The sequence below is a fragment of the Caretta caretta genome, chromosome 5 (assembly GCF_965140235.1).
Source record: "Caretta caretta isolate rCarCar2 chromosome 5, rCarCar1.hap1, whole genome shotgun sequence".
In the NCBI taxonomy this organism is placed as follows: Eukaryota; Metazoa; Chordata; order Testudines; family Cheloniidae; genus Caretta; species Caretta caretta.
Genome location: NC_134210.1, coordinates 45423619 through 45451159, shown reverse-complemented (window position 1 = coordinate 45451159; position 27541 = coordinate 45423619). Strand labels below are relative to the sequence as shown.

At 38.5% G+C, this 27541-nt stretch overlaps 1 protein-coding gene across 3 annotated transcripts in view; it reads left to right on the top strand.

Annotated features, from left to right (window-relative positions):
* Window positions 1-27152, top strand: part of JMY (junction mediating and regulatory protein, p53 cofactor) — a 132557-nt gene extending 105405 nt beyond the window's left edge. For 2 of the 3 annotated variants that reach the window (XM_048849376.2, XM_048849375.2), the window contains 4 exons: window positions 4127-4222; window positions 5271-5814; window positions 14992-15302; window positions 21349-27152. In XM_048849376.2, coding sequence (XP_048705333.1) covers window positions 4127-4222; window positions 5271-5814; window positions 14992-15299 — 948 coding nt within the window. In that variant the 3' untranslated portion in view covers window positions 15300-15302; window positions 21349-27152. Of the gene's footprint in view, window positions 1-4126; window positions 4223-5270; window positions 5815-8524; window positions 10481-14991; window positions 15303-21348 lie in introns of those variants that run through there. The other variant, XM_048849377.2, reaches the window with a different exon arrangement.
* The last annotated feature ends 389 nt before the right edge of the window (window positions 27153-27541 follow it).

The following is a 27541-nucleotide window of genomic DNA, read 5'->3' as shown; positions in this document are numbered from 1 at the left end:
TCTGTGTTTAAAAAAGCAAACCAAAAAAAAATCAAATGCCATTATGTGGCTTATATTGATGTCCACGTGGGTTGTCAGCAGAGTTGGAACCTCTAGATCCATCACACAGATCTCTGCCATTTGTGCTTATGGAATAACTAAGAGCAATAGTAGGTTGTCGTCTTCTATGTGGACACACAGGAGAGGGATGAGAGACACTCTGCCAGGGGGTTTCCCAGATGTTGCTGACAGCAGAGGAATGGTGAAACTCATGAATCTTGGGTTCTATTCCAGGCTTTGGGAGGAGTATTTTCTTGTGGGCACAGACACTTCTTTCTCTTTCACCTCACCTCTCCTCATCCCACCCCAAACTTGATGCTTTCTGTCGTGGTCCCTCCAACCTGTCCCAGTCCTGTCTCTTTCCTGCCTGGGGCTCCTTGTCCTTGTCCCCTACACCTTGCTGTCCCAGTCTGTCTCCACTCCTCAGGGTTTTCATCCCATTTTCAATCTCCCTGCCCAGCCAGTCCCAGTTCTCCCCTGCACCCTAGCTCGTTGGCTGATCTCAGTGTCCTCTCCATCCCTGGACAATTGGCTCCCAACTCCTCATCCTCATTTCCACCATTGGCTCCCAGACTCCTTCCTCCCACCAAATCCCAGTGACAGTTTCTATTCCTCTCACTTCCTCCCTCTCTCCTCCATTCCAAATTGATCCTTTGCATTTCTTCCTCTCCCCCACCTCCAGTCTGGTTCTTGTACCCTGTGCATTCAAGTCAGGTGGATTCCTCCTCCATGCTGTGTGGGTACCAGACGAGGAGCATTATTGAGAGTACAGAAGAGAGAAGCCCCTGGTTGTCATTTCTGCTGCCCAACTCCACTCCAGCTGAGAATAGCAGCAGTTGCAAGGAAGGTCCAGCTCTGCCCCTGTAGTTCTGGTGGATTATGCTCTGTGCAGATGGTGGACAGTCTGGTCAGGACTAAGAGCTGAGAGGCTCGAGCATGCTTGGTGAGGATGGAATGTTCGGGGAGTTTAGCGACTAAAATCTAAATCTCTAGAATTTTTTTTGTACAGTTTATTTTCATAGACTTATAACTTGGCCAAATTTAGGTGGCAAAAGGCATATCTGTCGCACAAAGGACAATCCCTGCCAAATTTCAGGTACCTGCTTCAAAGCCTGGCACAACCACTTTTTATCGACAAAGTGGCTAGAATCTTTTAACATGGGCAAAATAACATTTTTTCCTTGCCGAGTTCTCAGAAATGACTAAACTGTTCTGACTTTAAAACTCCAAAAAAAAATTCAGCACGAGGTAGATACTTAGTATGGAAAACTTCAGCAGAAATGGTAAAACTTTGGCAAAGTTATAAATAACTGAAAACAAGGTCTTATAATGAGAAGTGTTGGCCAACCTTCAAAAAGGCAGAGCCACCAGTTCCACCTGTAATATTTTTATGAATTAATTGGTATTTCTGTTTGTACTTGCATTGTCTTTTGGCAGTCACATATTGAGGAATAGCATACTGGGGTTGGGATTGAGGGAGTTGAACTGCTTCCCCTCATACAAAATTTTGCAATATGCATCTTCACATTTGCCAGTGCAAATACTTTTATCTGGGGGAGGGGGAACCAAACCTTCAGTCCTCTGTGGAGAAAGAAGTGGTTCAGGACTATTTAGAAAAGCTGGACGAGCAGAAGTCCATGGGGCTGGATGCACTGCATCCAAGGGTGCTAAAGGAGTTGGCGGATGTCATTGCAGAGCCATTGGCCATTATCTTTGAAAACTCATGGCGATCGGGCGAGGTTCCGGATGACTGTAAAAAGGCTAATGTAGTGCCCATCTTTTAAAAAGGGAAGGAGGAGGATCTGGGGAACTACAGGCCAGTCTGCCTCACCTCAGTCCCTGGAAAAAATCATGGGCGATCAGGAACAGTCAGCATGGATTCACAAAGGGCAAGTCATGCCTGACTAACCTAATTGCCTTCTATGATGAGATAACTGGCTCTGTGGATAAGGGGAAAGCAGTGGACGTGTTATTCCTTGACTTTAGCAAAGCTTTTGATATGGTCTCCCACAGTATTCTTGCCAGCAAGTTAAAGAAGTATGGGCTGGATGAATGGACTATAAGGTGGATAGAAAGCTGGCTAGATTGTCAGGCTCAGTGGGTAGTGATCAATGGCTCCATGTCTAGTTGGCAGCCAGTATCAAGACGAGTTCCCCAAGGGTCGGTCCTAGGGCTGGTTTTGTTCAATATCTTCATTAATGATCTGGAGGATGGCGTGATTTGCACCCTCAGCAGGTTTGCAGATGACACTAAACTGGGAGGAGAGGTAGATACGCTGGAGGGTAGGGATAGGATACAGAGGGACCTAGACAAATTAGAGGATTGGGCCAAGGAAATCTGATGAGGCTCAACCAGGATAAATGCAGAGTCCTGCACTTAGGAAGGAAGAATCCCATGCACTGCTACAGTCTAGGGATCGAGTGGTTAGGTAGCAGTTCTGCAGAAAAGGGGTTACAGTTGAGGAGAAGCTGGATATGAGTCAACAGTGTGCCCTTGTTGCCAAGAAGGCTAAACGGCATTTTGGGCTGTATAAGGAGGGGCATTGCCAGCAGATCGAGGGACGTGATCATTCCCCTCTATTTGGCATTGGTGAGGCCTCATCTAGAGTACTGTGTCCCGTTTGGGCCCCAAACCACAAGAAGGAAAAATTGGACAGAGTCCAGCAGAAAGCAACAAAAATTATTAGGGGGCTGGAACATGTGACTTACAAGGAGAGGCTGAGGGAACTGGGCTTATTTAGTCTGCAGAAGAGAAGAGTGAGAGGGGATTTGATAGCAGCCTTCAACTACCTGAAGCGGGGTTCCAAAGAGGATGGAGCTAGGCTGTTCTCCATGGTGGCAGATGACAGAACAAGAAGCAATGGCCTCGAGTTGTAGTGGGGGAGGTTTAGGTTGGATTTTAGGAAAAACTTTTTCACTAGGAGGGTGATGAAGCACTGGCATGGGTTACCAAGGGAGGTGGTGGAATCTCCTTCCTTAGAGGCTTTTAAGGTCAGGCTTGACAAAGCCCTGGCTGGGATGATTTAGTTGAGGATTAGGCCTTGCTTTGAGCAGGGGGTGGACTAGATGACCTCCTGAGGTCTCTTACAACCCTGATATTCTATGATTCTATGAAACCTACTTTAACCCTAATTTGACTGCAAATGGGTTTTAAAAGAATTCTTTTACACCAGAAAAAGTGAACCATTAAATGGATTCACTTTTCACAAGTGTATAGACTGGCATTTTAATGTTTAGACTGGACATGTATCAATGTAACTAATAGTCTTCTGTTTGCTCATCATTTTTCTTAATCACCTAAATTCAGTTCTAAACATATGAAAGTAGGAGACCAATAGTACCAGTCTGAGCCAAGAATGACATTGGCAATGCTGTGCAATCTTTCCCATACTTTTGTTAATGTATTTCAGCCAGCATTTGCACTCCTGCTTTTCTAGTGGTGGACATCTAGAGCCAAAGAATATGTTTTGATGAATTTTGTGGGCAAATTAAGATTATTTATTTTTAGATCAGTTTTGTAGCAGCATAAATTGAGAAAAAATTTGAAACCTGAGGTCTCATTAGGGAGCCTTTAAATCCATTTAATCTTCCAACTGCATTAATTCCTTACAGGCAACCTGTTTCGTAGTCAGACCGTGAATGCCAAAGCACACTTGTTTTTTAAACAATTACTTTTTCAGTTTAGTTTTATTTACTTAATAACATATGATCTTCCACACTGGATCAAACAGTGGCCCATTGAGTCCTATATGTTATCTCCAATAGTAGCTAGTCTTGGCTGCTTCAGAGAGACAAAATCTGCAGTAGGCAGTTATGGGATAACTAGTCCCCAGGGCATTATACTTCTGGCTCCCGAAAGTTAAAGTTTGGTTTATGCCCTGAAGTTTGAGTGTTTATATACCTTTCAAAATTCTTGTTTACTTTACTTTTGTAACTTAGGATATTCTTGTTATTCATATACATATCTAATCTTGATAAGAGTAGAATCCTGATAAGCTCTTGGCCTCAACAATACCTTGAATTTGAATTCTTATGATGTACGTTGTTCTGTACATAGTAACTGATGTGGTTTTGATGTCCTTTCTTAGAAGCAAGATCAGCTGCAAGATGAAGAGGAAAAAAAGAGCTCCTGGGTTAGTCAGGAGCGACAGAAAACACTGGACAGACTTCGCACGTTTAAACAGGTAACAGAAGTAATGACCACTCTTCTTCATCGTGTAGCATTTATTTTTTAAAATATGCTTCAGTTATATTCTGGTAATATCCTGAGAGAGATCTGTTCTTCTGTAAATACTTAAAGCATTCATTTTGGGAATAGGTGTTAAAATTCCCATAGTCTAAGATTTAAGCGGAAATAAGGTACAGCATTAGATAAAATTCTTTGGATGTTTTGCAGCATAGTTCTGTGCTTAACCTCCATCTTCTCAGTTTCTCTCCTGTTAATATTTACAGGAAAATAATCAGGAACTGAAGCAGGGTCTTTCCTTTCCTTATATAGATATGATCCAGGTGCTGTTTGCACATGTATTGGATCATGTGACCTGTTGTTTGCAATACCATAGTACCTAAAAGTCCCTGTCTCAAAGAGCTTACAACCTAATACCAGACAAGAGATAACAGATGGGTGCAGACGGGAGTACAAGAAAATGACACAATATTAACTCCTTTTAATGGTTCCTGGCCTATGCATCTAAGACTGAACAAGTAATAAAATTGGAGAATTTCTATTAGCAAGAAATCTTGTTTAGTAGTGATATAAAAAATGAGTCTTTCCACCCGAATTGCTTGCAAGGCTGCTAGAAACTTACAGCTTCTATACACTAGTAAATTCACAAACTGAAGCAATAGGATATTAATCAAGTAATTAATGGTTACATTATGTATAGTATATCCATATGGATAGGATCTATGTAGCTTTGTAAAAATGTTATGTTTTAAGTCATTTGTGGTAATTTAAAAAAAAAAATACACATTTGGCCCAGTTTTCAAAAGCAGCCTTTAATTTCACCTTCAGCAGTTTGTATGCACAGTTGCAATTTGAAAGGACACAAACTGGGGGGGAAGGAGGGGCAAATACAATAGCAAAAAAAAGAACAAAAATAGCAAAATAAAGAACAAAAAAAAGTGAGTTTCCTTGTCACAAAGGCAAAATCACCTGATCACATGTTCTTTAGTTTCTAGTATAGTATATTGCATACACTGATCTAATTTTAAATAACTGTTTCCTTTTAGCGGTACCCTGGGCAAGTAATACTTAAATCAACCAGACTGCGACTGGCACATGCAAGAAGTAGTAGTACACCCAGCTCAGTGCCCTATGTAGATCAACCTCAATCTCTGCCAGTAACCACACAGATCCAAAAGAAAACTGAGGACGTGGAACTGGGAAAAGTAATCCAGCCTTTACAAACCCAGGAGCCCAGAAGCTTAGAACAACCTGAAGATAGTTCGTTACCACCCAATGGCATTACCTCTGAACTGTCTCATCATACTACTCCTCCACTTCTTGCCAGTAATGAGCTTCAGCCAGATACTGTTACTGTAGTTCCACTTCCGCCTCCTTTGCCGCCACCGCCACCACCGCCTCTGCCTATCAAGGAAGATTCTACTGAATCCTTCGAGAAAAGTGACAGCCCTGTTAAACAGGAGAGTGAGGATAAGGGAGTCCCGCAGTCTACCACTGTCCCATCAGCACATCTTTTTGATAGCAGTCAGTTAGTCAGTGCCAAGAAGAAACTTAAGAAGACCGATCTAGAGGGTTTACAAAGGAGGAGAGGTAATATTTTTGTTTATATTTATTTAAACATAATTAACTGCTAAGGAATGTACTTGTAGTCATTTTGTTTCCCCCTTTTTTGATTGCTGTGTAGAAAAGGTTATGTTGGATTTTATATATAATTATCAATACAACACTTGTTTTAATGCCCTTGACTGAAAAGTTTGGTGAAATCAAGTGGTGGGAATTTGTACTGTAGTGTATGCTGTTGATTCAGTTATATCTAACTCCACATAAACTGCAAATTGTACTTGAGGATGCAGTCTGTTTTTCAGTTGACAAACATTACATAACAGACGTCTTTAGATCAGACCTGGGTGCAAAAACTTCTGCAGTATACAAAAATTAAATTAATTGTAGTACTTACCTTATCTGTCTCACTCTGCCACCTTTGTGTATCCTTTCTCTTCCCACCAAACGAGTTAGTGTGGGCAGCCTTGAATAAACCCCCACAGATTGCTAGTTAGAAATTAAATAAACATTGAGACATAGGTGATGAATTTTAAAATTTTAGTACTTAATTTTCATTGTTTCCTCTGGGAAGCATGGGAAAACAGTCTTTCCTTACCAACTTGGGTTGGAATCCTTGCTCCAAGAAGTCGATAGGAGTCTTCCCATTGACTTAAATAGAGCCAGGATTTCACACTTTGTACTTTTCATTTAGCAAACTTAGTTTTCTAAAATACCTACCCTTCTGGCTCTGTGCCAGTACTGTGATTTAATTAACCTTAACTAAAAGTGTGCTGAGAGGTAGTCAGACATAAGTGAAGCTCCTTTTGTTCCTCATGCACAGAGCATGCTTTTAACTTCTCCTACCACAAAAGAATTCTCTACTATTGTAAGCGCACAAAAGCCCTGATCCTGCAAGGATGTCTATGTGTGGAGACCCATGCACCTGTGCAGCTTTCTATTGAAGTCATCTATGCCCCAGAGCTCTGGCTGCATGAAACTCCATGTCTAATATACCCATGTGTTTGTAGGTGGGATGATCCTTACTCTCTAGAATTCTGTTTTACATCGATTTTAGGGATTGCAAAATCTGTGCGAAATAAATTTGTTTAGTATTAATATGGAATCTCACTAATGCCTCAGCGGTTAATTCTGTAACTTGTCTGTTTTTAACTCCCTTTTTGGCTTTTTCCAAAAACTTCTTTTGGACTGAAATTCTTAGTGGTCGGTCTGAAGCTAGAAAGGAAACTTTTGGGACAATTGAAGTATATTAGTCAAGCTTAAAGCTTAAAACATTTTTCAATGTTTGGAAAATGTCCTCAAAATTTTGCAAAAAGAAAAGGGGTACTTGTGGCACCTTATTTGAGCATAAGCTTTCGTGAGCTACAGCTCACTTCATTGGATGCATACTGCATACCCAGTACCGAGTTCACCCAGAGCTCTAGACTTGCCAATGACTTCCTGCCACATACCGCCCTTTCTGTCATCTGAGTCATAAAGTGAGCAAGAGGACCTGGCTTCCCGCCTCTCTTCTCACTTGCCATACAGAGCCCAGTTCTGCTATGGACATTGGGCACACTGCCCCTCTGACCCACAGCCTTCCTGGTTTGGGCAACTGTGGTACCGACCACTGGGCCCCTTCCCATCACAATAGCCATAGAGGGACCCTTGGGGGCCTGATGCCTTTGGGCCTGCCATTACCTCTACTGTGGCCTTCCAGCAGCCAAGGAAGTACCCTCCTTCAGCTGCTGCCTCAAGGGCCTGTGAACCCCCCGAGCATCCCAGGGAGGAACTAGAGGCCAAAGTTGAGGAGGAAGTCACTCCTCAAGCCCACTTCTTGTCATTGTCACCAGACAAGACAGCGATGTCCCCCTGCCATCAATGGTGGATGACTTTAAACTGTACCAAGACTTGGCACGGAGGGTGGCAGAGGCACTACAAGTACCGCTATAAGAGGTGACTGGATGAATAACACCACAAGCTGGTGGACATTGTACATTTCTCCACCTCTTCCAGAGTGGCCATCCTATTAATGATGCTCTGCTGGACCCCCCCAAGGAGATATGGCAGACCCCTGCATCCACTCCACCAACTTGCGAGCGGGTGGACAAGAAATATTACATGCCACCAAAAGACACAGAATTTCTGTTCTCACACCTACCTCCCAATTCGATCATTGTGGATGCAGTTAATTCTAAGGGCTGCCAACACCCAGTTTAAGTCCACCCCTTATGACTGGGACTGGAAGTGCCTAGACCTTTTTGGCAGGAAGGCTTACTCCTTGGCCAGCCTCCAGTTCAGAGTGGCAAACTATCAAGCCTTGTCTACATATGACTATCAGAGCTATGCAAAGCTTAATGATTTTATTGAACAGCTCCCCAATTCTCATAAGCAGCAATTTAAGGCCTTAGTCAATGAGGGCCAACTGGTGGCTAAAACATCTCTCCAGTCTGCACTCAATGCAGCTGACAGGGCAGCTCATTCTACCTCAATTGCCATTGTGATGAGATGGGCCTCATGGCTTCACCTATCCCTCTTCCCAAAGGTGGTCCAACTGACTGTGGAGGACCTCCCTTTTGAAGGGATGAAATTATTTGTCGATGAGACTGATGCCTCCCTCCAGACATTAAAAAATTCAAGGTCCACTCTTCGATCCCTCATGATCTGTACGCCTGGGTACAAAAGAAAGTACAGCACTCAGCCAGCATTCAAGCCTCTCTCATCGCAATACTCATCTCAATATTCATTTAAATATTCACAGAGATCTTGTGAACCCCAGAGGAAGAAGCCCAGGTTCCCAAATAGAAGGCGTCGGGATCTCAGCAAATTTCCTCTCAACCCTCTCACCTCGAAGAGACAGTTTTGAAGGGTTGGTCGAGGTGCCCGTAGAACACTCTCCTCACTGCTGCATCACACTGGAAAACCCCACCCATCCCTTTGGCGACCATCTCACTCTATTCCTCAGCACCTGGGAACAGATAATCTCTGACAACCGGGTGCTGGAGATCATCTGGGATGGATACTCCATCCATTTCTCCTCCTTCCTTCCTCCATGATGGTTTGTGGACAACTCTACTGGAAAAGGCCTAACAGAAATGTTTATGAACGTTTTGAATGAGAATAAAATAAAGCTTCAGGATGCTGCGGCCAAGGCTACAGCAGTGGCGTGAACCTAAGGGGAAGAAACGGTGTCCAGGCAAGGATCCTTGCGCTGAGTTCAAAACCCTTTTTGTGTGCCTTGTGGCTGCCATTCCCTCAACTTGGTTGTGTTAGATACAGTGTCATCATCTTTAGAATCAGTATCTCTCTTCAGAGTACTGCAAAGGATATGTCTTGTTTTCAGCATCAGCTGTCAAGTGCAAGATCCTCATGGACAATGTTACAAATCTGACTGTGAAGCGGCTAAGTGACGCTTGCTGGGAGAGCCACATTGACAGCATAAGGCCAGTGATGTACCAAATGACTGAGGTTTACAACGCCTTAATGGAACTGGTGCAGTTGAGTAAAGCTGAGGCCAGGATCTGACATAAGGCACAAAGCCTGACAAACCAGATCATTGATTTCAAATTTCTGGTCTCAGTTATCATTTGGCACGATATCCTGTTCCAAGTAAATGTAAGCAAGGCATTACAAACTCAGTCCATGGACATCGTGACAGCTACTACTTTGATAAGAAGCTGCCTTGCTTTCGTTGTGGTCTACAGAGACAACGAATTCCAAGGAAATGTGGAAAACTTAGGAGTTGAGCCTGTCTTCAAGGAAACTCATATTTATCAGAAGAAAAGACAATTTGGTTACGAGGGCAGAGATAAGGTGATGGTAAGCTTGGAAGAAAGATTAAAGAGGGAGTTTTTTACTCACTCGTTGAAACTGCTTGAATGTCCATCGAAGAAAAGTTTGGACAAGTGAAGCCTCACAAAAAGACCTGGGGCTTTTTGTATGACCTCAATAAGCTGCTGGCAGACAAGAAAACACACTTGAACAATTTATATGGACCTTCACCAGACCCTGACACATGGGGAATGTTTGGATGTCAATGATAAAGACCTCTGTCAAACTGGACAACATCTGCCACATTTTGCAACACAGGAAGCACTCTCCACTTCAAGTTCTCCAATTCATTTATGATGCAGAGCTGAAAGAGACTTTTCCTAATGTCTGGATAGCTTTAAGGAGTCTTCTTACGCTGCTGGTCATAGTCGCAGGTCGTGAGCACTGTTCCCTGTAAGCTGTGTGCATGTGTGCGCGCCCAGACCCTAAACCCTGCGCACACAGTGAAACACCGCTTGCACAAAAATTTGCACAGAAGCAAAACAATTTGCACAGAAGAAATTTTTTTGCACACATGGCCTATCAAAAATTAGAGGGAACATTGGTGGTGAGTGCAGTTTTTCGAAGCTCAGGCTCATTAAAACATATCTTTTATCGACAGTGGCTGATGAGAAACTGACATCACTTGCTGTTTTGTCGCTTGAAAATGCCAGTGGCCAGTCTTTGGAGCTCTCTGACTACTGTGCTTCAGTTTGCGAGGGCAAAGGTGGAAAAAAGCGACCTTTTGAACTAAAGGACTAGGGTTAACATTCTAAGACTGTCACTTACTGTAACACTATTTAATACTGATCCACACAATATTGGTGCACAGTTCAATTTTTTATGTTAATACATTTCAGTTATTCCTAAAATTTAAAAGTTTCTATAAGCTTAGAGGAAATGAATTTTTTTTTATTTTCCTGTATGTGGCATGAATAAATTCAGATTTATGGATCCTAGCATGCAAATGTATTGTCTTTTATATGACAGGGATAAATCATGCACTTAAATCGTGCATCAAAGCCATGAAATGGGCTACAAATGCAATAAAAAATAAGGTATTGAAAAGTTTAACAAGTGGAGGGGAGGGCGCTGAAGATAATCCTCACCTGGGGTGCCATTTGGTCTAGGCCGGCCCTGAAGACACTTACAGGTGTTGTCATCTGGTGAAAAATGAGAGTTCATAGAGCTTGTAACCACTGTCAGCTCTTCACTAAGAGAAGTGCAGCAGTTACAATATATGCAGTTACAATATATGCATAGGACTCATTAGTTATAAATTCTGCTTCTAGCCCTCTCTTGGTGAACTCAGTTGCCGAGTACTGTGCACCGGTGTGGACAAGAAGCTGCCATACTCAATTTATGGATAGGCAGCTGAATAAGACCATGCAAATGATCATGGGAACTTTAACATCAGCACCTCTACCGTAGCTTTCAGTATTGGCAAACATCGAACCTTCAGCCACTGAGAGAGAGCTACAGCACAAGAACTTAACTGTGCCAAAGACTATCCAGAACTTCCCATCCAGCCAGGTTAACATACGTATGGATAACATACCCCAACAATACCTGAAATCGCAAAAACCACTATGGATCACATATGACTATCTCATTTCTCTGGATCCGGCCAGGGAATGGCAAAGTGTCTGGGTCTCATTTACCATTCCAAACAAGCACATTATTACTGACTCAACAAGCCGCCCTCCCGTTTCAACCCTCTACACAGACTTTAGATCACACTGAACTGCACCTGAACAAACCATGAAAGGTGCAGCTATCCTTGATACATAAGTGGAAAACCAAAGACTCCCCTTTTTGTGACTGCAGAGAGACCATCCAAACCATTGAACACCTCATAAGCAGATCACAAGCTTAGAATGTACCCTAATGTATTTGTCTTTACAAAAATCTGAGCTAGCTTGACCAGATTTGGGCAGATTTTCACAGAGGAGGAGGGACTTCAAAAGGCATATCTCTGACAGCCCAAGTCCCTGCTCCAAAGCATAGCAATGCTAGACCTTTCTTACGAAAAGCTCACTAGGTTTTGTTTTTTGCATAGACAAACAACATTTTCCCTCAGTCTTGTTCTCAGAAGCAGCTAAACAATTTTGGGTGAAATTTGCCAAAGAAGTTGAGCTTGAGGCAGACACCTGATATGGAAATTATCAACCCAAATGGTTGGTTTCACAGTTTATAAGCAACTGAAAACAGAACTTAATAATAGGGGCTACCAGTCCCATCTCTAATTGTATGTGTAATTTGATATCCAGTTATATATAAATTAGGGCTGTCAGTCACGATTAACTCAAAACAAATGTTAAAAAATAAATCATGATTAATCACACTGTTAAACAATAAATAGAATATCAATTTAAATTATAAATATTTTGGATGTTTTTCTATATTTTCAAATATATTGATTTCAGTTACAACACAGAATACGTGTACAGTGCTCACTTTATAGTATTATTTTTTATTACAAATATTTGCCCTATAAAAAGATAAACCAAAGAAATAGTATTTTTCAGTTCACCTCATACAACTACTATAGTGCAATCTCTTTATCATGAAAATGCAACTTAGTTTTTTTTTACGTAACCACACTAAAAAACAAACCTATGTAAAACTTTAGAGCTTACAAGTCCACTCAGTCCTACTTCTTGCTCAGCCAGTCTCTAAGACAAATGAGTTTGTTTACATTTATGGAAGATAATGCTGTTGTAGCCGGCATTGCAAGGTATTTATGTGCCAGATATGCTAAACATTCATATGTCCCTTCGTGCTTCGGCTACCATTTCAGAGGACATGCTTCTATGCCGATGATGCTTGTTTAAAAAAAATGCAATAATTCAATTTGTGACTGAATTCCTTGGGGGAGAATTGTATGTCTTCTGCTCCATGGTTTTACCCGCATTCTGCTATATATTTCGTGTTATGGTAGTCTCAGATGATGACCCAGCATATGTTGTTCAAGTTAAGAACATTTTCATTGCAGATCTGACAAAAGATAAAGAAGGTACCAATGTGAGATTTCTAAAGATAGCTATAGAACCTGACCCAAGGTTTAAGAAACTGAAGTGCATTCCAAAATCTGAGCGGGATGAGGCATGGAACATGCTATCGGAAGTCTTAAAAGAGCACACTTCAATTTGGAAACTACAGAACATGAGCCACCAAAAAAAGAAAATGTTCTGTTGGTGGCATCTGACTCAGATGATGAAAATAAATGTGCGTTGATCCACACTGCTTTGGATCGTTATTGAGCAGAAGCTGTCATCAGCATGGAAGCATGTCCTCTGGAATAGTGGTCGAAGCGTGAAGGGGCATACAAATGTTTAGCATACCTAACAAGTAAATACCTTGCAATGCTGGCTACAACAGTGCCATGGCAATGTCTGTTTTCACTTTCACGTATCATTGTAAATAACAAGCCGGCAGCATTATCTTCCGTAAATGTAAACAAACTTGTTTATCTTAGCGATTGGCTGAACAAGAAGGAGGACTGAGCGGACTTGTAGGCTCTAAAGTTTTACATTGTTTTATTTTTGAGTGAAATTATGTAACAAAAATTCTACATTTGTAAGTTGCACTTTCACGACAGAGATTGCACTACAGTAGCTGTATGAGATGAATTGAAAACTGTTTGATTTCTCTCTTTGACAATGCAATTATTTGTAATAAAAAATAATATAAAGTGAGCACTGTACACTTTGCATTGTGTTGTAATTTAAATCAATATATTTGAAAATGTAGAAAAATCCAAAAATATTTAAATAAATTGTATTCTGTTTAATAGCGTGATTAAAACTGGGATTAATCGTGATTATTTTTTAATCTTGCAATAAATCAGAATTTTTCAATTGTTTGACAGCCCTAATATAAATAAAAACATAAAAAGAAATTGCACACATTATATTGTGTAATAATATAAAAACTATAAATCTACCCTCTCCTCCCCAAGAGTATCTTTGACTTCTGCATCTGCACTCTCCCCACTAATTCATCTCCCATTGGATTTGTTTAACATTCTGAACTTCTACGTAGCTTCTGAAAGCTGAGTCTTTATAACGTTGATTTGCCAGAGAAACTTCACCCCTCACCCCCAAATGTGGGGCCCCATCACGGCAAATATATAAATAAATAAAAATGCTTGTCCAAAGCTCAGGATTGTTGAAATCCAGAAATGGATAACAAAGGATATCCTGATAATGTATTCCACAATACACTTAGGAGAATTGGAGAGAGTTTTTCAGCTATAGATAAATGTTTCACTTTGGATATGATATGCTGGTACATAGCTAGTTCCCATTGTTGTATTGAAAATACTATGCTGTTTTGTTTTTGTTTTTTGTCAACACACTTAATCCTGGCCTCTATCTAATCTGGAGACCTGCAAAGCCAGAATCCAGTTGAAATACTAAGTTTGTTTCACAGGGGAGTAAAGCTACAGGACTATAAAGGGCCCTCACTCTGTGCCTTAACATAGCTAAATTGCTGCACTGCTTGCTTTAATTGCTGGGGAGGGGAGCATTTGAGAAGGCTGGGATTAGTACTGTGCAAATCCACCGGCCAAAACCTCCACATTTCAGATTGGAGGTGAAGGAAATATATGCTGTTGCAGCTGACCACATCTGCTACTCCCGATGGCTTGTAGTAGAAGTCATGCAGTGGATACAAACCAGCTACCTCAGGCATGTTGTGAGAATTCAGTTTCTCCTCTGGTGCTTGCATTACACAGAGTATGCAGCCCAGTCAGTTAAGATATGTGCTCACTATCAGAGTTTCAGCCATGGGAAATAGACATCATAATGTATTTTGATTTTGTAACTCATTGTTTTACAGGCAGGAAAATTTACCTGCCAAAGTAGCCATACTGTATACCATATGCTGATGATGCTTGGTTTTCAGAAGTCATATTAAGGTGTTCACGGTACAAATATAATTTCTTCTTGACAGTAGAGAAAAATACAATTGGAGATAAAAACACCATTAGAAAGTTTTCAGAGGAACAGCCGTGTTAGTCTGTATTCGCAAAAAGAAAAGGAGTACTTGTGGCACCTTAGAGACTAACCAATTTATTTGAGCATGAGCTTTCGTGAGCTACAGCTCACTTCATCAGATGTTTACCGTGGCCACGGTAAACATCTGATGAAGTGAGCTGTAGCTCACGAAAGCTCATGCTCAAATAAATTGGTTAGTCTCTAAGGTGCCACAAGTACTCCTTTTCTTTTTTCATTAGAAAGTTAGCACTTACCAACAGTTATATGGCGGTATCTAAAATACTACTGTTTTCCCTCTATTTAGGATGCAAAATTGCTGTGGTAACTACCCTTTGTCATATAGGAAATAAAAATGAAGATGCTGAAATGTGTAAATATCTTAAACTTAATACTAACTCAGTCTTTTGATTTGTTGCAGTGAGTTCCCCAATGGATGAGGTGCTGGCTTCCTTGAAGCGTGGTAGTTTTCACCTAAGAAAGGTTGAGCAGAGAAATCTCCCTCCTTTCCCCGATGAAGATGACGGCAATAACATCTTGGCACAGATAAGGAAAGGGGTGAAACTGAAGAAGGTGCAGAAAGATGTTCTGAGAGAGTCGTTTACAATTCTGCCTGACACTGACCCTTTAACACGTAGCATCCATGAAGCACTGCGAAGAATTAAGGAGGCGTCACCTGAATCAGAAGATGAAGAGGAGAGTTTGACTTGCACAGACTGGGAAAATTAACCTGTAAATTTCTTACATTTTTAAAAATTAAATTTTATTTTGTTGACACTTATTTAGGAATACCTCCTAAGCTTGGGCTAGAAAGTCTAGGAGACTTAGGAGTGTGCCTAAATCATCCAATATATATAAACTGGTAAAAATGTGAATATCTAATCTGAACCACTGGTATTTCAAAGGGAGTTAATTAAACTTCTTATAAGGGAAACATATTTCTGGGCTGTTGCCAGAAATTTTTTTTGTGAACATTTTTTGCTAAACCAGTGACAAAAATTGTCCTCACAAAAAACCTACACCTCAGTATATTGACGGGACTGTACCTTATAAGATTGAAAAGGGCTTTCAGAAATAATAATGCAACAAAATCACTCTTGAATATACCCCTACATTTACTAATGTCAAATGTTTTCTAATTGCTTCTGATGTGTAAAAATCCAGTGTATTTCCCGCTTGAAGCTAAATAATTACAAGTCAAAGAAGATTAGATTTGACTACTAAGCATATTGAAATCTTGTTGACTACCCTGTCTGTCTGTCTTTTTGGTGGCTGGCTTTTTGATAGCTTTCTTTCAGATCTGTGAACGGTCTGATTAGATTTCTAAACCATAAACAGTAAATATGCGAGTATAATTTACACCTCTGCTATGCATAAAATACCCCACAAATTTCCAGGCGTTATAGTTAGATGTGATACAAGAACAGAACTTAGACTTAAGATAGCTAGTTTTAATGAGTTCAGAACAATGTAGAAATAGCCAAGGAATTTTAGTTTTCAAGATTGTGGTGGTAGTCAAAAGACACAGATTCTTCTGTGCTACTCCTATGAACTGGACTGACAGAGTGCTGTATTTCTGGAGCAAATCTGCTGGTAGAACATGGCCATATTTAAATATAAATAAAAGGTTCAAATAAACGTATTTGTAAGTAAATAAAAATGTAAATCTAGATCAAGGAGAAAGGCACAAGTATCTCTAAAGAACTTATTTCAAAAACTTTCTAAGAAATGGACTCTCACAAGGTGTATAGTGAGTTAAAGGGAATAAATAATACATATTGCATTCAAATTACATATAGTGGTAGCAAAAGACACCCCATTTGTATGTTAATAATTAAGCAGTAATGCATTCCAGGGATTGAGAGCTTTTGGGACACTGCCACAGCTGGGAAATGACATTTAGTGCAAGTACCACAGGTATTAAAAAGGGATGGTAGCCCAGCAAAACAACCAACCTGTAGTATTTTACTGTGATGACAAATCTTTATTAAATTAAAGCCAATTTAATTTCCTATTCTAAATTTTAAAAAAGGAAAATAGTTACCTGACACCTGCCTCAAAACTATTATTAACTTCACAATGATTGCAGGTTTGGGTCCCTCATGATTTCCTATGGCCATTGTTATAATCAAAGATGATGATGTGGGCTGAATTGCTTTTTTAGTGTGTTTATTCTTCTGTCACTCTTCTTAGACATTTGGTTTTATGTAATTGTTTTGTAAGCCTAATTGTGTCTCTTTGAATCTTGTTTTCCTCTTGGGAAGAATACCCTTTAATACCTCAGGATATTGTAAACTTTTTGCTTTCCTCAGAATCCTTCCCTTTTTTTTAATCTGAGGTATTGATAGGGCACCAGTTGCCATCATCTTTTGTAAGCTAACGTTACCTTAACCTTAAATACTCTCACCATGAGAGTATACTTTTATGGTCCTTTCCCTTGTTAAGGACACAATCCTGCCAAATGCTGAGTTTTCAACTTCTACTGAAATCAGTAAGTTGAAGGTGCTTAGAATTTTATGGAATTTGGACTCTAAGTTCTGTAGAGATTTATACACACATTTGGCATTTGCATTCTACCCCCCTCCAAACTCTGTTATCATAAAAATACTTCAGTGGGGTGTAATTGTTTAACTGACAGTTTTTTGATAGATTTGTAATGGTTTGTGTTTAAAAACAAACTAACTTACAAAAACTAGGCTATGCTGAGGAATTGTATGAACTAATCTAATTTCACGAGCAATAGACTGAAACATATGTAACACTATTCTCCTGAATTACTGTTGTTTTCACAGACATGACCCTACTTGATTGAATGTATAAATTGATTTAACAGAATTAATTACATAGTACTTCAAATAATGGTCTACTGCAGAAATTTCAGAGCATGTTTTGTAGTACAAGGAAATCAGTTTAATGCCAGGACCTGTTAAAAGGATGACATTGTTGATTAAAATTACATCTCTGGGGCAAAATACATTACAAGAAGGTATTTTATACTGCAAATGGGCATACATTGTGTACTGGCAGATATTATAAAAAATCATCTTCACTTAAATCTGTATAAGCTAAATTTTATACTGTAATATAGTACAAATAATACAGTAAAAAATAAGCTTTAAGGCTAAATCTGAGCCCTGGTCTACATGGGTGGGGGGGGGGCAGGGGCGGGAATCGATGTAAGGTATGCAGCTTCAGCTACGAGAATAGCGTAACTGAAGTTGATGTACCTAGATCGACTTACCTCGGTGTGTTCATGCCTGTGAATCGACTGCTGCCACTCCCCCGTCGACTCCGCTTGTGCCTCTTGCGGCACTGGAGTTCCGAAGTCGACGGGAGAGAGCTCGGGGATCGATTTATCACATCTAGACTAGACGCAATAAATCAACCCCCGATACATCAATCGCTATCTGCCGATCCGGTGGGTAGTGTAGACCTACCCTGATACTTTCTCTATTTCAAACATATAAACTAAATTAATACAGTACATGGTAAAGAAAAGAATTAACTAAAAGGGAAAATAAGCAATGAATGAATGACTAACAGTTTAAGGGATTTCCCTTTATAACTGCAGTCTGAGGATAAAACAATTTTAAAAGAATCACCCTCACTAAAAAAAAAAATTCAGTCTGTGTAAATTGAAATAAAATCTGAGCTGACTTGTTAGAAAGGTGTCCCTTTGGTTGATCTTGGGTATGTCTCTTCCTCATAATATAAGGAAGATGGTAAAATTGTTTGTGAATGCTTTATTTTCTCGAATACGGATTACTTAGTTATAACTCCAAATAGCAGTAAAGATTTGGGGCGAAAAAAGTATAGTGGATGTGTAACAATTAGAACTGTAGATTTAATCACAGTTAACTCAAAAAAATTAATCGCAATTAAAAAAAATTAGTTGCAATTAATCGCACTGTTAAACAATAGAATACCAATTGAAATTTATTAAATATTTTTCTACATTTTCAAATATATTGATTTCAGTTACACCACAGAATACAAAGTGTACAATGCCCACTTTATATTATTTTTTATTACAAATACTTGCATTGTAAAAATGAAACAAAAGAAATAGTATTTTTCAATTCACCTCATACAAGTACTGTAGTGCAATCTCTTTATCATGAAAGTGCAACTTACAAATGTAGGGGGTTTTGTTACATAACTGCACCCAGAAACAAAACAATGTAAAACTCTAGAGCCTACAAGTCCACCTAGTCCCACTTCTTGTTCAGCCAATTGCTAAGAGAAAAAAGTTTGTTTACATTTATGGGAGATAATGCTGCCCACTTCTTAATTACAATGTTACCTGAAAGTGAGAACACGCGTTCGCATGGTACTGTTATAGCTGGCATCGCAAGATATTTACATGCCAGATGCGCTAAAGATTCATATGCCTCTTCATGCTCTGGCTGTCGTTCCAGAGGACATGCTTCCATGTTGATGATGCTTGTTTTTTAAAAAAAAAAAAAAGTGTTAATTAAATTTGTGACTGAACTCCTTGGAGGAGAATTGTATGTCTCCTGCTCCATGGTTTTACCCACATTCTGCCATATATTTCATGTTATATCAGTCTCGGATGATGACCCAGCACACGTTCTTCATTTTAAGAACACTTTCACTGCAAATTTGACAAAATGCAAAGAAGATACCAATGTGAAATTTCTAAATATAGCTACAGCGCTTGACCCAAGATTTAAGAATCTGAAGTGCCTTCCAAAATCTGAGAGGAACGAGGTGTGGAGCATGCTTTCAGAAGTCTTAAGAGCCACACTGATGCGGAACTACAGAATCCAAACCACCAAAAAAGAAAATCAACCTTCTGCTGGTTGCATCTGACTTAGATTGTGAAAATGAACATGCGGCGGTCCACACTGCTTTGGATTGTTATCATGCAAAACCCGTCATCAGCATGGACGCATGTCCTCTGGAATAATGGTTGAAGCATCAAGGGACATATGAATCTTTGGCGCATCTGGCATGTAAATACCTTACAATGCTGGCCAAAACAGTGCCATGCAAACACTTGTTCTTACTTGCAGGTGACATTGTAAACAAGAAGCAGGCAGCATTATCTTCTGCAAATTTAAATGAAGTTGTTTGTCTGAGTGATTGCCTGAACAAGTAGGACTGATTGGACTTGTAGGGTGTAAGTTCAACTTTCATCATAAAGAGATTGCACTACAGTACTTGTATTAGGTGAATTGAAAAATACTATTTTTTGTTTTTTATGGTGCAGATATTTGTAATAAAATACATATAAATTTAGCACTGTACACTTTGTATTCTGTGTTGTAATTGAAATCAATATATTTGTAAATGTCAAAAACATTCACAAATATTTAAATAAATGGTATTCTATTATTAACAGTGTGATTAATCATGATTAATTTTTTTAATTGCTTGACAGCCCTAGTAACAATGTTTTATAAGTACTTCATAGGGTGCTCTGTGTAATATATATTGATCCTAATTTATTACTCATATAGAGTCTTAAAAATGCATGTGTTTTCAAACAAAGTCTAAGTCCTTATCCCAAGGCGCTTATAAAATAGGGTATGATAAAAAATAAGGGTGACTTATTTGGGAGCTGTGGAGAGGGTGGCGTGAAAGGAGTATTCCTTTTTTCTTGAATTTTGAGGGAAAAATAGCGTTTATACAAGTTTTAAAAGAGAAAGCATGTGAAGTGTAAAACTGAGAATTTAAAGTGGAATGTTCGGTTTCTTTGCCAGTTTTAAAATGTAGTGTTCATCTCAGACTAACTCACTAAGAGGGGAGTTGAAACTTCCATTTCTTATTCATATTTTCTTTGTCTTTGTCTTCAAATAATTACCTGTTTCTAAGACCTTAAATCACACAAACTGTCCCTTTAAAAAAAAAGTCCCCCTTGCACTTTCTGAAGCACTTGATTTATACTTCCTTGCATAGAGTATAATCCTCTGTTAATTGTATGTTTATGCCATAATGAAAGGCAAAAGTGGAATATCGATGCACTATTTTAAGCATTTTAGCAACCCTTGTATACTTTCACAAGAACTTATTTTAGAAGTTCTATAGATGAGATTGTAATTTGAAAAATAGTTATAAATATACAGAATGAAACAACACATGAAAGATTAAATCTGGTCTGTCAGAGGTTCCAACTACGTTATGTGAATTAGCTTCTGAAACTAAATTTTTTCCATTGATGTCTTCCCTATAATTTCTAAATCTCACAAGACAATACATGAGTCAGCTGCATTCATTTGAATCACTACCAGAAGATGCAGTGGCACACAGAAAATTGTTGATGCTCAGAAAATAGCCAGTTGGAAGTTTTAGATCCTTTATACTTTTAAGATTGCATAGTCTCTGTTAAAGAAGTTTGTTTTGACTTCAGTCATCAATCAAATGCTGTAATGACGTAAGAGCCCAGATTCTCAACTGAGACCAAGGAATGCCCAGAGCAACTCAGGGAAGAGGTGACTTTAAGATTTTTCTAGATACTTTGATTTTGGGCCAGCTATGTGACAGTGCAGTCCCCTGTAGCAATTTAGAGCAACCGGAGAGTGCTCTAACTTGTATTGGCTGCCAATAACCCCAAGAGGGCACAGTGAAGGCCTGGTTGTGCCCCATACGCTGGTTGCTGGGATTGGTAGGAGCCACTCTGATGGCTCTAAAACACTGGAATTAGTGAGAATCTAAGGGTTTAGAAATGCTGCTTAATGTATTTAATGGAGGGGATTTGTACAGTTGAGATTAAATTATGTTTTTCAGTTATTTTTTGTTTTGTTTTTTTACACAGGTGACTAGCAGCCACTGAAGCAAGGAAAAAAAACAACAACAACAAAAGAATAGCCCACAGCTGGAGATCAATCTTCCTCTTCATTTCAGAAAATTAAAAGCCAGCAATTTTCACCATCAGCTGCATAGTAGAAAAAAGGCGTCCTTTGGCAAATGATGTGAAAAAACGTGAAACACTGATTTTTTTCAGATTATTTTTTATTCATTCCACAAGTGCAAGGTTGGACAAAAAGCTAAGTTGTTTAATTATGCATTTTATATAACTGTAATGAGAAAAGGGTCTTCAGGATGTTTTCTCAATTCTTTAAGCACTTTTTACATTTGTGTTAGTATATATGGCCAGTTAAGTGAGGGAACATTTTAAGTGGGAAGAATGCTGCATTGATAAAGCTACCAGGGGATGCAGTTAAAACATCAGGACAGCTATGAAACCTACTTTTCAGTGCACTGAAAATATCATCTGCTTGAAAAACAAATTTAATAGCTGTTCCACAATAGCTAAAATTCAGATAGAGATGCAAGTAAGATCTCTTTAGTTATTCTTCTCACTGCAAAGAAATGTGTTAGTATGAAAAATAAGAACAACAAATGACTGTACAGTCTAATAAGTACCATAACAGTGGAATACATGTATTTAAGAATGTATGTGTTTACAATATGGTACACTTAACATGGCATATTACAGCACCTTTTTAGAAGGTCAGATATAATCTTACACCCTACATTTTAAAAGTAGATTTTCCATGCTCTTTTAAACAGTAATATTTAGGTGAGATGAACGGAGTTAATAGTTATACCATACATACAAACTTGTTATAAGAAGCAATATTTTGTAATTTCATACTTAAAATTATTTTTCTCTGTTAGCTTGACTTGTTCTTGTTTGATTACTGTAAGTAACCTTCTTTACTTTCTTATTTAAGGAGAATGCAGGACTTAAACATATTCACACCAGTTATGAAAGTTATGCTTCTCTGTTAATTGTTAGTATTTCCTTTAGTAGCTACAAAAAATTGTACATCATACCTAACAGCCTGTTTTGCTGAAAACTACACTTATTGCCTGCTGTATGTGTCTCTAAAGGAGGGGAGAGTACAATTTTCAGTACGGTGAGAACTTAAAAAGAAATAATCCTAAACTGAATGACTAATAGCTGCGGGCAGCTAGTTTTATAATGCCAGAGTACTTAAAAGTACATCTTATACAGAGTTATAAGTAATCTTGTACCATGTTAAAGGCTCCATGTAATGTTTGTTAGTTGAGAAATGCTCAAATTCTATGACAGTCTTGACCAGCATTTTATTTGCATTAAAATTTTATGTACTGTTTGAGAGACACGCCACCCCTTTCCTTTTACAAAATTATTTTTGTGTTCAGTATTCATTTTATGAAGGACAAATTACTGTACTCCATTTTCATTTAGAAGCAGATTCATGAATTGCTATTGTTGTGTAATGGAGTACATATTCCTCTTAAACTTTTATAACAGTTCTTCTTAAAATAGTTGTTGGAGCAAGAATATTTACCTTGGCAATAGGTTATAACCAAAATGAACCTCAGATCTTGGAACGTTTAGGCTGTTTTACAATGATTGTCCTGAATAATAAAGATCTGTCATGTTTTGAAAGATAATTTGCCACTCTATACTTGGCATTGATAGGCATTTTTCTTGATTTTTTTTTGCCTTATTTATAATGTTTAGTGAAACATTTTCATTTTCAAAAGGAATGCTTATGAGCAGCATTTTTCAGAAATGATACCAGTTTTTGCTCCAGGTATCAGCTTTTGGGGCAGCATCTTTCTTGGACAGAGCATCAGTTCTATGACACATCCATCATTAGCTTGTCAAGGACCTGACAACCTAAGTTCTTCCCAGTTTATTTCTATGGTTTTACATCTAACTAATAATTTCAAAATGTATCCTGTGTAATCATTTAGCATAGATCATAAATGTAAGTAGTTTGTGTGCCTGTGGTGTACAGGCATCCATATTCCAGATTATATTACACTATAAACTGGGTCCAGTGCATGAATTTTTAGCTGTAGCACAAAACAGAAGTATCTGCAAATTACGATAATATAGTGTGTCAGTGGTTCTCAAACTAGGGCCGTCGCTTGTTCAGGGAAAGTCCCTGGTGGGCCTGGCCGGTTTGTTTACCTGCTGCGTCCGCAGGTTCAGCTGATCGTGGCTCCCACTCTCCGTGGTTCGCCGCTTCAGGCCAGTGGGGGCTGTGGGAAGCGGCGCGGGCCAAGGGATGTGCTGGCCGCCCTTCCTGCAGCTCCTATTGGCCTGGAGCTGCGAACCACGGGCAGTGGGAGCAGTGATTGGCCGAACCTGGGGATGCGGCAGGTAAACAAACAGGCCCGGCCCACTGGGGCTTTCCCTGAACAAGCGGCGGCCCTAGTTTGAGAACCACTGGTGTATGTGAAGCTGAGTGCTAGACCAACAGCAATGGTGGGACATCAAGTATGTCTAGTTTTTCTTGCTGCAAGAAACCAAACTGCAGATTGGACAGTGTGCATAAAACACTGGCAAAACTTTTGAGTTGGGGGGGTGAACAGTGTAATTTGAAAAACAGGAATAATGTTCCTTCCCCTTGACTAAATTTATTATCCACAAATTTATCACTGTACAGGGAGATGTTTAAATAGCTCTGTACCGTGTTGTACTACAGAGTTCTCAGGTTTATCTACATATGATTTGTCAACTTTGCATTGAAAACTTGTTCATGATTAAGAATAAACCTGTCCTTGATACATATATATTTAGTTAAAATATTAGATTCCTGACTGAGTCTGTATACATTGCTTATTCATAGGAATATCATATTTTATGCACATACACACAAAAGATAGCTGCTGTGCTGAGCATAACAGTTTATATCAAATTCAAACTGCAACTTTAAAAGGGAAAGATGGGGTGTGTTATCTACAGCATATTAAAAATCAGATTTTAATCTAAAGTAGTTACTGGATGTCACAGTTTCAAACAGTTATTCAATTTAATAGCCATTTACAATTCCATGCATAAAAATACTCCTAGTGCTTTTAGATAATGATTTATACTGGTATTGCAAAAGAAGTTATATGGGGAAAGTCCAATTACTTTCACAAGAGTTAGAGAAATTATGACAATCCTTGCTAGTCTGGCACATCTGTGACTGACAGTAAGTTTATTGAATAGCTCTGCACTTGAGATACCATGGCAAACATCACTATGGGGATAGCATTAATACTTACATGTGTACAAGAGGAAAAAAAGTTTTCACATAAAAAGATCACTAGAGATTTTCAGTATTTGCTCTTCATGGATGCACTACATCATTTCGCTGCATTGTTCTTTTTCTAGCCACTGATCTCCAACAATTTCTCATCTTTTGCGCATTCTACATTCCAGGAAAACTTGCTTGTTTATTCAAAATAGAGCAGTTTGGTAGTGAAATGGTTCACTGAGGTAAGAATTGGAATTTCCCAATCTGAAATACATATAAATTCAGGAAGCATGAGTATATACTGTACTTTGGGGACTGAGAATTTATCAGTGAGAAAAAAGAATTAAAATGGTTTATTTCTATTAGAGCAACCAAAAATGAAAAGTAAACAATAGTCTTTTGATCAGGAATTGGTTTAGCATTTATTTGAATTTCTGTACCTCCCTCACTGTGGTCCCAAAATCCATTAAAAATGACTAACATTCTTATTTTATTCACTTTTGCATATTATGTTTGCATATTTTGAGTGGGATTTAGTTTTTAAGCATAGATGAAAGTTTTGTTTCTCTTTTAAATGTTACTTTTAAGATTTCTTTAAAAAGTTTAGCAGCCTGTATTCTACAACACGTAGCTGTAAAATAAGTAAACTTGATCCGATATTGTGGTGTTCAATGGCTGCATCAGGGACTTTGGGTTCAATAGACTTCATCAGATTCTTTGTAAAGAATCACTTTGCCTTTCAGCATTATGTTCTCTAAAGTCAAAAATCTTCAAACTATGAGCGGTTCTTTATTGAAATGCAACCAATTGAGACGAGGAAGCAGAAACTTCCATTAGTTAATGTTCTCTTTTATTCCCTTCGTTGCACTGAATTTAAAGACTGTAACTGTAAATTAAGGTTACTTGCAGTTTAAGCAGCTGTTTTCATTGTAATACTTATGTACTTACTTTACCTGTGTTATTTCTGGTAATGATCCCGTAAGCATGAGGCAAGATACTGTGTATAATGTTAGAGAATCGATATGCTACAGCCAAGCAAGGCTTATTGTAAAGAGAAGCAGTAAGAGCTGGAAGTATCTTACTGAGAGAGCATGTTGCATTTGCTGAATGCTATTGGAGTATATAGGAAAGTAGGTTCATTCTAAAAAGTGCTCTTTGGTATAGTGAAGCACATTGACCTGTCTTGCTAGCTAATGCTGTGTAAAATACAGCAGTGGCTGTTTTTATCCTATAAATATACTGTAATTTAAAATTTTCCTACAAAATGAATTTATATTTAATTGCTGCCTAAAACATCATGTATTAAAGGTTAGAATTTTTAGGAGGGGGCTGGGTATGCCAGTGTATTTTGGGAAGAGGGGGGTGTTGTTGTGTATATTATTCTTTGCACTGCCCATTCAGTTACGACTTCGTCCAAAATTCCTGGCTTTGACCATGGGGTGAATCTGCAACTTGGGATTTACATAACTTTAGTGTAATTCATATCTTCTAAAACCTGTGTCCTTGGGCCTTATAATATTACCAAAATGGTCTTCCTTCCCTTCCCCTCTGTGGATTCTCAGATATCTTTAAATATGGACCATGACCAATTTGTGACTTTATTGGACCTATAATTATGTGAATGAGGAAAGACTGCCTACAGCTGATAGAAAAGACCACGCTGGGGGTGTCTGTTAAAAGAAAAACCTTGACTGGGCACATATTGCTCGTTTATTATCTCAGCGGGTAGGGTCCCAACTAATATGAAGCACAGCATCAAGTTTTTAAATAATTCATCATGGCTTTTATTCAAGTTGTGCTTGGTAATTCAAAGGTTCCACAGTAATTAATTAACCGGTAGAGTTGCTTGATTTTCAAGTCTTCACATCCATTGGAAGATACTTTTCACCCTCATGAATTGTGGAGAGGTATGTGATTAGAGACAGACTCACTGTGACCTCTCCATACCTGTTTCTGTGGTTGCTGCCTACTTTACAAGTTATCTTATGTATTTTTAAGTGCAGAGCCACAAAGTTAGTGACATGCAGAAAGCTGCAGATTTGTATGAATAAAGGGTTAATAAAACTGACACTTTCTAACTTTGGTTGAATAAATCAGAAATAATCAAATGGAAAACTGATTCACCATCCACTAGCTTTGTGCAATATTATGAATAGAATCAAACACTAGCACATTGTGCTTGGCTTTAAGAAAGTCTTTAACACAATTATATTTAAATGGACATTTTAAATGCACATTGTATTATAAAACTACTCCTGCAAATTTACAATACCTAATAATGCTCAATGTTCTAAAGTATTAAGCAACAAGTGTAAAAAATAAAAACTAAGTGAGCATTTCTAGCAATACCTGAAAACTAAAAAGAAAAAAAATATTGGTTTGACTGTTTGCCTTTTGCTTTCTTTCTTTAGTACAGCTTTTCTGTAATTATTATTATTCTGTGTATTTCATGTTTTTACTATCATGACTTCAAAGTTAAACCTGTACACAAAGTACCAAATCACCTTTTTCTTGTACATGCGATGTAACAACATACTCACAGTTTTGGTGCTTAAAAATGATTTTTTTCTTTAATAAAGGATATTTATTTGAACACTTGTTTGATCTGAGATTTATCTCCTCCACTTTTTAAAACAATCAACACCATTTAGTTCCCAAGATGATACTTATTTTTATGAAACATTATCCTTCCATTTATATAGCATTCTTAACTGCTGATGGCAAAATTTAACACTTAGAAGTGCCTAACTTCAGCACAGGTGTATGTCAGGCTGCTGAAATGCTAAATTCCTGAGTGTTTGTATTATCACTACACTGTTGCATCAGTGGATAATTATTAATGGTTGGTAAAAAGACACTGAAAAATTCTGCATTTATTTATGCATCCCTTTATGGAACTAGGTAGCATCTACATCTTATTGTGGAACCAGAACAAGCCTCCAACTGCAATTTACTTGGTTTAAAAAGACCTGAGTTAGAATT